Raw genomic sequence first — 10,332 nt, forward strand, 5'->3', positions numbered from 1 at the left:
AGATCCCGTTGGTTCCTCTACATTTGAATTTTGGATTTTTGCAGGTCGAGTGTCTACTGGTGAGTTACGATCGAATAGATGGATGGGTAGATAGACACATTAACCGGCGACTTTCATGTGATAACCAGCTACTGATCACCAACTTCACCAACTTCACCAACTTCCCCTACTTCCCCTACTTCCCCTACTTCCCCAACCAACTCCCACCATCACAAGAAACACCATACTACCTAGGTATGTAGATCCCAACCCAAATTCCAAATTTCAAAAAAAAAAAAAAAAAAAAAAAAAGGAATCAAAAAAATGAATCAAAACAAAGAAGAAGAAAAAGGATCAAATACAAACCCCGCGTTTCGCTCTCAACAATCCACAATCCGTAATCCACACCCACAATCTATAATCAACCACAACATACATACATACTAGGTAGATTCTTGATCTCTCTCTATCCGGCTACCCAGATGGCCATCTCTCACTCTCCATCTCAATTTCGGCCTATTTCAAAATCCTACCTGCAAATATACACACGCGTAAACTACATCGCAATACTGTATATATGCTCACAGCTATCAATGTAGGTATCTACCTAGATACGTACACGCGCGTGTGTGGTCGACGACCGCGGGGTCTTTTCGCTAATTCTTCATCCATCTATGTTAATCCTTTGGTTTCTTGTGAATGGGATTTGAGTTTGTTGTTTTGATACTTGAGGTTGATGTTTGGGTTAGTGTGGAGGAAATAGATAAGACAGAGATCAGTAGCTAATTAATTATTCTTGTGAATTTATTGATTTGAGGTGAGGGTCTATGGTTATTATTCATCGATTGATTTGTTGTAGAGTACAAATCGAGAAAAGAAACGATAATTAGAGGCGAGGATTCGAGTACTCGTTCATATGTGGAATTGAAAATATATTGGGTACCTAAGTTACTAGATATATAGAATAGATAGATATATACATATCGATTTACATATCAATACCTGTCTACCTACCTGTTTAGCTACCTTTAGATATTTTAATTATATCTAGATAGTTATCTATTTATCAATAAGTATAGGTAAATACTGATACTAGAAAGTACCTACCTAATGTCTACCTAATATCTACCAACTAAATTATGATCAGTAATTATGAGACAGACCCGGCTAGACAAAAAATCTTACTTGGTCCAGTACCCAAGGTTTGCACTATACATACATATCAAGACACGGCCGCTTCCCGAACAGAACACCCCAATTTCAATTTCAAATCTAGACCTCGAATCCATCATGGTGATCAAGAACCAAACATCACTCATCGCCCATCCCCAACCTACCTATCTACCGAGGTCTGTACATACACACACACAACCATCCCACACCCTTTTCCTCGCCCAGGAAATTACCACCTTCCAAAAATCCGCTGAGCCACCTTCCTAACCACCTAACCATCCATCATCGATCCATCCATCCATCCATCCATCAACTCAAACCCAACCCAAACCTCAAACCTCAACCCCAAAATATCAAATCTTTTTAACCCTAATGACACCCAAAAATAGTATATATTTCTCCTCCTCTCCACAATTTACCCAGCAGCTCCCTCGACATACCTACCTAAACTCGCAATGGAGCTTAATGTTGTATTTGTAAGATTCAGATCCAGATCCAGATTTAGATTTAGATCCATCGTCATCCTACACTTAGTACCTAGGTGCCCGAGCAAGTCAGCCAATTAAATCCGGGTAGTCTACAGAGGAACGGTAGTAAATAATTAATTCCGAGATGATGGCTTATGCTTATGCTGAGAAATCATTCGAGGGAGACCCCGAAGGTGGAGATATACCTACCTAGTCTTGTATTTTCTTGTCTGCGAGAGAGCTACTTGGCGAGATTCGTTGACTGCTATTTCGAGTCTTGGGATTTGCTGTCAAGGGTTCGAGAGTCTGAATTCACGCATCTATTGAGATGGATTGAATGGTTGATGCGTAATTAACTAACTGACTATACACAAACGGACTCGATTTAATAGTGATACCAAGTAGATAATTTTCAAATTCTCGTTTGTTCTTAATAAATAAATGTATTTATATCAGAGAAATCATAACAACATTGCAGGACATGAAAACTCAAACTCCAATGACTTCCCACATCATCTTATCCACCTCCATATACTCATCGTAGAGACGTAGCTAAATCCCAATGATTAATACTCACTCAATCTTAATTTCTTTCCAATTTCCCTCCTTCTCGCATTAGCATTAGCGCGTTCGGAAGGTCTCGTAGTTGAATCGTCTAGACCTTCACCTCTTGCTTTGAGAGCTTGGAGTAGCATGCCTGCGTCGAAGAATCCATCTACGATTGTATATTAGTTTGACTCCTTTGTTTGTGTGAAGAACATCGAAATGGCAATTAAGAAAGGGAAGAAATAAAAAGAGAAACATACATCCACCTAATCCCTCATCATCACTAACAGCCGCACTCTCATCAGCCGGCGTCATCGTCCCGGGTGTTCTCTTACCCAACTCCGCAGCTCTAATAACTCTTCCTCTACTCTTCAACTTCTTCCCCGCAGTGGGTCTATTAGCACTAGCTTCTCTCGCTCTACTAGCCTTTGGACTTGTGCCTCTTCTCGTAGATTTTAACACCCTCCTAATTTCGAGCAAATAACTCTCAAGAGCATCTACAAAGCGTTTTGTTTGACGATGCTTACTGCTAGCACATATACTAATCCCCTCATCCTTAATAATATATCCAATTCCAAACCCGTCACCGGAAGTAGGACCGAATCCGAATTGGCGAAGTGATGGATTACCGCAATTGGATGTTGAGAGGACAGTTGTGTTGAGTTTATCCCAACCGCTGTCTGCGAAAAGAAGAGGCATGGAATGGTTCGATGATCCCGGGCTGGAATTGCCTCGAGCGCGGGATGAGCGACGCTCGACTTCATTACCATCACTCAATATTGAATTCCGGCCTGGGCTCCCAACTATAGAGTTGTCTCTAGATGAACCTGTTTCAACGGGGCTGGAGTATCCATTGCTGCTCAGTCCATTACTACTAGCAGCCTCTGCGCCATCTTCGTCAACTGCTTTTTGCCATACACTGAATAGAGCATACAAGTGGCGATCGCATCCTTGGGCTTTCGCGCATTCCTTCGTATTAGCTGTATGTTTCTGGCAAGCTTTCTTCAACGCCTCAACCTTTTGTTCTGGAGGATTTTCAGCCCAAAATTTCTGTACGAAATCGACTGATTCAGGCGTAACGGATCGTATAGCTTCAGTTCTTCCATGAAGAAAGACTTTCGTCATCGCTGGCTCATAGGTACATTCAACCCTACCATATAAACCATAATATGCGGCCTGGAATGCCATCTGCACGAAAGCATCTGGAGAAAATCCCATACTCGTCATGAAATTCTTTCCATAAGCTGCGAAATCGAGGGTTTGGAATTCATTTTGTTGAATGAGATCTGCAAGACGAGTTTCCGCAAAACGAACGGCAATACTAAGTTCGGGGATCATATCCCATTCTAGTTTGTGAGGAGTAGTGCTTACATCTCCAAAACTAGCCGGATCACGCTTAGCTGGATCTGGACTGTTCGATGCCCAGAGACTAGGCGCCTGTCCATTGATTGTACGGGCGAAACGGAGGATTGTGTCTGTATACACATCGCTTGCAAATCGAAGAACGGTATGTCCATCTACACCAGTATGTTCAAAATTGATACCTGCACTGCCATTTTTGCAGACGATAATTTGTAATTTGTCGTACCAACGATTCGTGCATGTTCCGATTTGAACACCCTTCTCAACTTGACTAGTTCCACAGAGCATGTTTTGACATAAATCTGCCTGGGAATTGGGCTCTGCATAATCCAGGCAGAGTATAAATAAGGCAGAATCTACTATTCCAAGACAATCTGCATTATTTGATCCTTCTTCTCTGGTCATAACGTCTCTAAGACCTGACCAGATTTTTCTATTCTCAGTACTGAGAACACCAAGTGCACCTTTAGCGGCATCTTGTATAGGAGTTTGTTGCGCATCATCGACGATTGTTTGTAAATTAATCGAGACGTCTCTTTCAGTCATGATTAGATCCGAATTGTCATCAAGAACATCAAACCAGTAAAATTGTCCATGACAAAGTACTACAAGATGCTTTGATTCTGGATCTTGTCCAATGTGGCATCCATTCTCAGTAGGCACACGTGCGGTGCCGAATAATCTCGAGTATTGATACATGCAGAGAGGCGTGCCTCTTACTGTGTCGGGAGGTAACTCTTCTCTTCTAACTGCGCGTACGAAAGACAATGCAGATATCACTAATGAGGCTGCACGAGTTACTTGGTTGTTTCTTGCAGGTGTCGGATCATCCTCAAGTAAGAAAAATGGGTTGAGGTTTAGAACCACAGGGTTGTCAAAGTTGAGGTATGAGTCGTACCCTAGATGTTTTATTAGCATGGTAGTCACGGTGAACCCCTAAGCATTAAACATACAAAACTGCTCAATATAACTAGTCTTTCCATTTGCATACTTCTTCAGTCTCTCGTGAAGTTCCGGTCCATCGTTTTTCATAAATTCTTCCACTGCTTGTTTAGTTTCTGCATGCTCTCTTGGTGACTGTAATGGCTTTAAAGCTGCTAGATATTTCGTCATGCTGCCGTCCAACTCTGGTATTGGTAGCTTTGGTAACTTGTCTTGTGCGGCAAAAGTAATTCCTTGCTCATGTTTTGGCTGATTGCTAGCAAGAGGATCTCTTTGGTCCTTTGAATAGCCATCGTTGACCTTCTTTGCTCCTTCCATTGATCGATTTGCGTCTGGTGCAGCATCGGCAGGAGATTCCCCTAATGTAATCAGGGATTCATTTAAAGATTTAGGCATCCTGAACGTACGGACAGCTGTTGTTGAGGTAGACATCTTGGTTAGCCTAAACCCTAAGTTTATGCGTATAATGGAGAAATAGAAGTGCAAATATTCAATCCTCGCAGTGCTGTGCGATAGAAATAATGGCAATCGTAAAGGCAATAAGACGGCATTACATTGGATACATCAAATTCTCTGCGGGGGAAAGTATCTTATGAGAGAGAAACGGTTCCCACGGTAAGCAGCTACCAACAGCCTTGGTTATATCTAGAGGTAGTGCACTATCATGGAGCAATGATTGGAATTCCATATCCCCGCAATTGGCCTTCTGCATTGGTTCGCGTAGAATATCATTGGACAACTTGATCCGGCCATATGGCCCATGCAGGATACAGGTCTCCACTTCCGTACACTAGTTAGGATGATATTCCGAGCTTATATGATATCCGCAACGCCGAAGCTCTGATATCTTGGCACTGAAGTCCAAATAACCGTGGAGAGAGACGATAGGGAGTATGAAGGCAGTAAAGCTTTGCATACCTTGTGCTTTAAATTCCTTTTTGAATGAGTATATTCGTCTCCAGAAATTTTCCTAGTGGTAGGAGGACTTCAGTCGGTAAGGAGGAAGAGATCGTTACACGATGCAAGTGCAAGCATAAGAAGTTTGTGTAAATGATACTCTATTTTCAAACACGGAACCAGGCCCGATGGATGTCGTCGTCAACGTCTGAGCATGTGAAAGAGGCGTGGGTCGGAAATCGCGAATATTCCACAATCCTAGAGAAAATCTTGAGTGTGATCAGTATTCTGGAACAAAGGAATTCGATAATGCAAGTAGCTCAAAACGTTCGGTCAGTTCGGTCAAGCGGATGAGAAAGAGTGGGTGTGGTTCGTAGGCTTCAAGAATATCTAAAATACGTTGCGAGATGACACTGGGCAATGCGAGTTTCCCCGTTCCGTTCTTGCGGATTGATGGAGATGATCGAATGGGGTAGATGTTAGGGCTTGAGGAACGTCGAGAAGTGGGGTGTCAAAAGGCTGAAGCCTCGTTATCCCGTGGTACGTACTTTTGTAAATTGTTGTGCCTTTGAAAGATACCTTCCAAATTCATCAGTTTGCAGGATTCGATGCAGTCAGGACAATTATTCCTATCGAGTTGTTTTTGAAGATGGATCAGAAGTATCTTGATAGATGTTTTGAGTGGTTTCACGAGATGTAATACTATAATCTATGAACGTATTTGAGAAATGATTCATGTCATGTGCATACCCAAATCTGACGGCTTGAACAACAATGAGGTAATTATAATGATTTATGTCATATCCAACAATATTCAAGCAATTATGGGATAAAATACGAAAAATAATCTTATTTGAAATCGAGCACGAATCTCAAGCTCTATCTACCAATGGATCTATCTAGCTTATATACTTATTTTAGTACATGCACCTTCGTAATTCGTCTAGATCCCCAAGATCCTTAAAATCCATTACCATGGCTGTGGCCGCACCGAACTATCACCCTCGGCCCGTGATCTTGTTTCCTTCGGAACCAATGCTCCGTCAGAGTCACGTGATATAATGGGTTATAGTCATCTTCCCCGAGACCGTAAGTATATAGGGGAGTTGGAATTTTGGAAGGTTCGGAAGAACACTCGAAGTCGTAGCCATCAAATGTTTCGTATACAAATTTATTGGCCTAGAGATTGTATTTCACGGCCAGCTGTACTTAAAATGGCGCGATACGCATCCAGATACGAGTCATTGCATAAATAACGAAGCACTGAGGATATAGTCACCCGGCAAAGATAAACTTTCAGTGGTATCTAATATCTCATCCTGTCTTGCTTCTCTCTGTTCCACCTTTCCTATAGGACAACAGTTGTCGATTGTCGATTGGAGTTGGAGGGGATCAATGCAATATGATAGTCATCGCAATTCGCCGCTTCTTAGGTCTCCTCATATCCACAAGCCTGAGCATTTTATCCCTTTGTATACGAACTACTTGCACCTTCACCAAAGATAAGGTAGAGAGGGAGCTTATAGCACTCAAGTTCCAACTCCGAAGTACTATCCAAGAATGCTTCTTCCACATCTTTTATCTTTCTCTTCTCTGAGCAGCCCTTACTTAAACTTACTTAGATTCGACCCGAACCAAGACAAATACCTTTGAACAAGATGTCAATCATAATTTCTATCAAAAGGATCACAAAGTCGTTGCTATCCCACAAGGTCGTCGAGGCAGGAACGACACGAAAATGTATCGCAATTTCCTTCATCATCGAATTTACGACTATCATAATAAGGATCAAGCCTTTGCCGAAATCGAGGTAGCAAGATGCCATAGCAAAACTGGATTCGAAACCAAGTTGCAGATCGGTGGGTTTGTTAGGAATGCTGTGGGAGAAGAGATAATCAAGAACCTAGTAGAGGAGGAATGGGACTTTACAGAGCGACCGATTGCATTGCTTGAAGACCTGGCATCACACAAGATAAAGTCTGCTAAAATGGCTTTTACAGCTTGGAAATTACTTAAATCATTCTTTAGCACAATAATTCGGTTAACCAAAAGTTGATACAACTAGAAACAAAAGAGATTTCTATAATCAGGAATTATATCAATGAGACTCCAAAGCTATAAGATACTTTAAACGCATTTGAACTTATAATACACAAAGCATTTCAGGCCAGAGAATTATTCTACAAATTAGAGAGGAAAGCACAATTACTCACTGAGCGGTTTAAACCGTGAGTTATAGATTGTATGATGTATTAGACTCGACTAACGAACCAGTCTAACATAAAAGCCAAACTACGATTGGTTTTGGGAAGACTATCCTCAGATCGTTGCTATTGGTATCGTCTTTCAACTGAAATTCTGAAGTTAATATTTGAAGAGGCTTTCCGGCTTGTTTCACCAAAGACTATGGAAAGACTTCCAACATTGGATCATATGCTTCGAACCTGGATGCTCAACAAATATACTTTGGAATATACTATACATATTTACCAATACTTCAGATCCTTCAACTTTTCTTTCGCACAACCATTCTACATATCATATCCATAGATACATGTTATAACACACATTATGATTGATTAGCAATACAACTCTATCAAAGACATTGAATCGCTTGATCATAATTGTGAGAAAGTATTAAAATCAGATCACTTAGTGTGGTTAAGTTGTTTAAAGCGATACAAGTCACTACAAAAACTAAATATCCTCACTGGAATGCAACAAACAGTTAGTGAAAATGACTTGACAGATATGCCTTTTCCCATTCTGTCATCGTCGCTAAGAGAAGTTAATATCGTTTACGAATGGGGAGAGGGTAAACAGTGCAGGAGTGAAGAGCATGCGACAATGTACGAGAAGTGGAAGCAAACATATGAGAGGTTGAAGATGTTTTTAACTCGATGTTCAAGTTTGTGGGCTAGACTCAAGATTTCTACCTCGGTTATACAAAAACAGTGTTTCATCGATGTCCTAAACAACAAAGCTTAGTAGGATATCTCGGTGGAGGTACATAGTATTACAGAAGGGATTCGAGAGGTGGCAAGAGAGTTAACAGCTGTTGTACAACTTTATATCGAGGCAGGAAATCGGGCAGATGATGATAGACAATAATTGTGCTTGAAAAAGATCCATTAATAAGTGGCTTTACCGGTCCGAAAGATTAAACGAACAGTTTTTAGTTTATGTTTCCATCTTGGTATAGGTTTTCCATAGATATGGTTTTCCCTGTAGTCTCGTGCAAATGCAAAGATATTTTGTTCGATGTAAAATGATAGTATGTGCCTGTAACTTCCCTCTACAGTAGTGAAGTTTACCAAGTTTCTCGGAATCTTTATTGAAGTTTATTCAGATGCTGTGACACAAGTCATTCCTCGTTGCGTATTCCTCACATAAGCCTTCCTCCGCAAGGTACGATACTATTTTGGAAAGATGGAGAGTATCGGTTTTGATTCAGCCTTTATTATCCTGTTAAGACCATCTCAGTTCAGTGAAGGTTAGTTTATATAACCGATGTGGCGAGTATCATTCCTTCCTTCAATCCGGATTCTATAAATGCTTGTCCAGGTAAGACCTATAGAGAAACTTTCTTAGACTTTATAAATCACCAGGTAGTCAAACAGGGCCCTCAATCGGTCTATTCTGGTCTTCCACTACACATTTTTCTTGCCCAGTGACTCGCAACTTATTACGCCCTGTTTCTGCATTACCAAGTTCTTTCAAACATGTTCCTGAGACCTATCCTTCTTACTCTGCATTCTATGCTTATACTCGAAACCAAAGCTCTCTATGCAGAACTTGAATATTCAAGATGAGACGCCTTCAGTGACCGAAGACAATTCTATGGTGGATTCACGAGAGTTGGAGAATTTGGAAGACAATAGATCCATTCTCAATTCCCAGCAAACATCGGAGCGTACGCCAAAGCGCAAAACAGATCAACCTGAGATGGATAACCAACTGACGCCTTCTTCGCCGGAGAATCCCATTTCCGCGACTCATAGACCACAGCCTCAGCTCTCGATGACCACAACGGTGTATCCACCTAGGTCTGCCACTGTTGCATCGTGGGCTGATGGATTACCGCTTCAGCCCACAAACCAGCTTTGGGACGACTCTAATGTTTATGTTCCTCATTGGTCCGCTTCCTGTGAGTCTTTCCTGACCAAATATCAGCTACCCGCTAACCATTCAAAACCCAATATATCTACAAGCGTCCCACCGTATTTGTTCAAATATCTGGGCATCAAAGCTTGGACCGAAGAAAGCAGCCAGTCAGAGATCATTCTCTCATTTGTTGTCGTCTTATCAGCATGTATATCACAATGGAGGATGCTCAGTATAATACCAACGACAACTGACGACAAGAACGGGGTATTTGAGACCCAGAAAGGAGTACGAGATATGCTATATAGCCTATTCCGTGAAAGAGACAGGCTGCAGAAGATGTACAGTGTTCGACCAACCTCTGACTATAGGACACGGCTCTTTCTTTCATCGTACCTTGGCCAGGAAGTCGTAGTGAAGTAAAAAGATGACGGGTTTGAATGGACAGAAAAGATCCGTGAAGTTTGGCCGAATACCAAAGGCATGAGCGACAAAGGCCGTGTCAACCTTGATGGTTGGAACCAAAAGGAGAAAACTCTTTACAGTCCATGGTTGAGTGTGCAAGATTATGGATTGTGGTGGGAAGTGGAGGTGATTGGTGGGTGGAAGGATTTTGATACTCTATTTCCTCTCACAGATTATGAGGCTGCTGCTTGAGCTGGGGCTTTAGGGTTTTCGTTTGTCGTTTTCAGTTTCATTGCCATTTTATTGCGATTTTTGTCCTGGATCAATTCAACATCGATGGCGTAACAAAACTTCAAGAGACGTTACCCTCTTTCGAGACTGATGGATTGTTTTGGGCGAGCTCGCCAATCGCGGGGTTTGTTATGCGAATTGTGGTGGGTACATACGGGGCCGATAG

At 41.6% G+C, this 10,332-nt stretch overlaps 2 protein-coding genes across 2 annotated transcripts; one reads left to right on the top strand and one right to left on the bottom strand.

Annotated features, from left to right (window-relative positions):
• Positions 1 to 2,185: 2,185 nt before the first annotated feature.
• Bfra_002449 (putative carnitine acetyl transferase protein) lies at positions 2,186 to 4,901 on the bottom strand (the record flags this gene model as incomplete). The annotated part of the gene is made up of 3 exons (XM_037332868.1): positions 2,186 to 2,334; positions 2,426 to 4,426; positions 4,481 to 4,901. 3 exons carry the CDS (start codon positions 4,899 to 4,901, stop codon positions 2,186 to 2,188), a joined length of 2,571 nt encoding a protein of 856 aa, XP_037194996.1.
• Positions 4,902 to 9,152: 4,251 nt separating this feature from the next.
• Positions 9,153 to 10,127, top strand: Bfra_002450 (uncharacterized protein; the record flags this gene model as incomplete). The annotated part of the gene is made up of 2 exons (XM_037332869.1): positions 9,153 to 9,513; positions 9,952 to 10,127. The coding sequence occupies 2 exons, from the start codon at positions 9,153 to 9,155 to the stop codon at positions 10,125 to 10,127; spliced, it is 537 nt and encodes a 178-aa protein (XP_037194997.1).
• Positions 10,128 to 10,332: the final 205 nt, after the last annotated feature.

The sequence above is a fragment of the Botrytis fragariae genome (assembly GCF_013461495.1).
Source record: "Botrytis fragariae strain BVB16 chromosome Unknown tig00000012, whole genome shotgun sequence".
NCBI lineage: Eukaryota > Fungi > Ascomycota > Leotiomycetes > Helotiales > Sclerotiniaceae > Botrytis > Botrytis fragariae.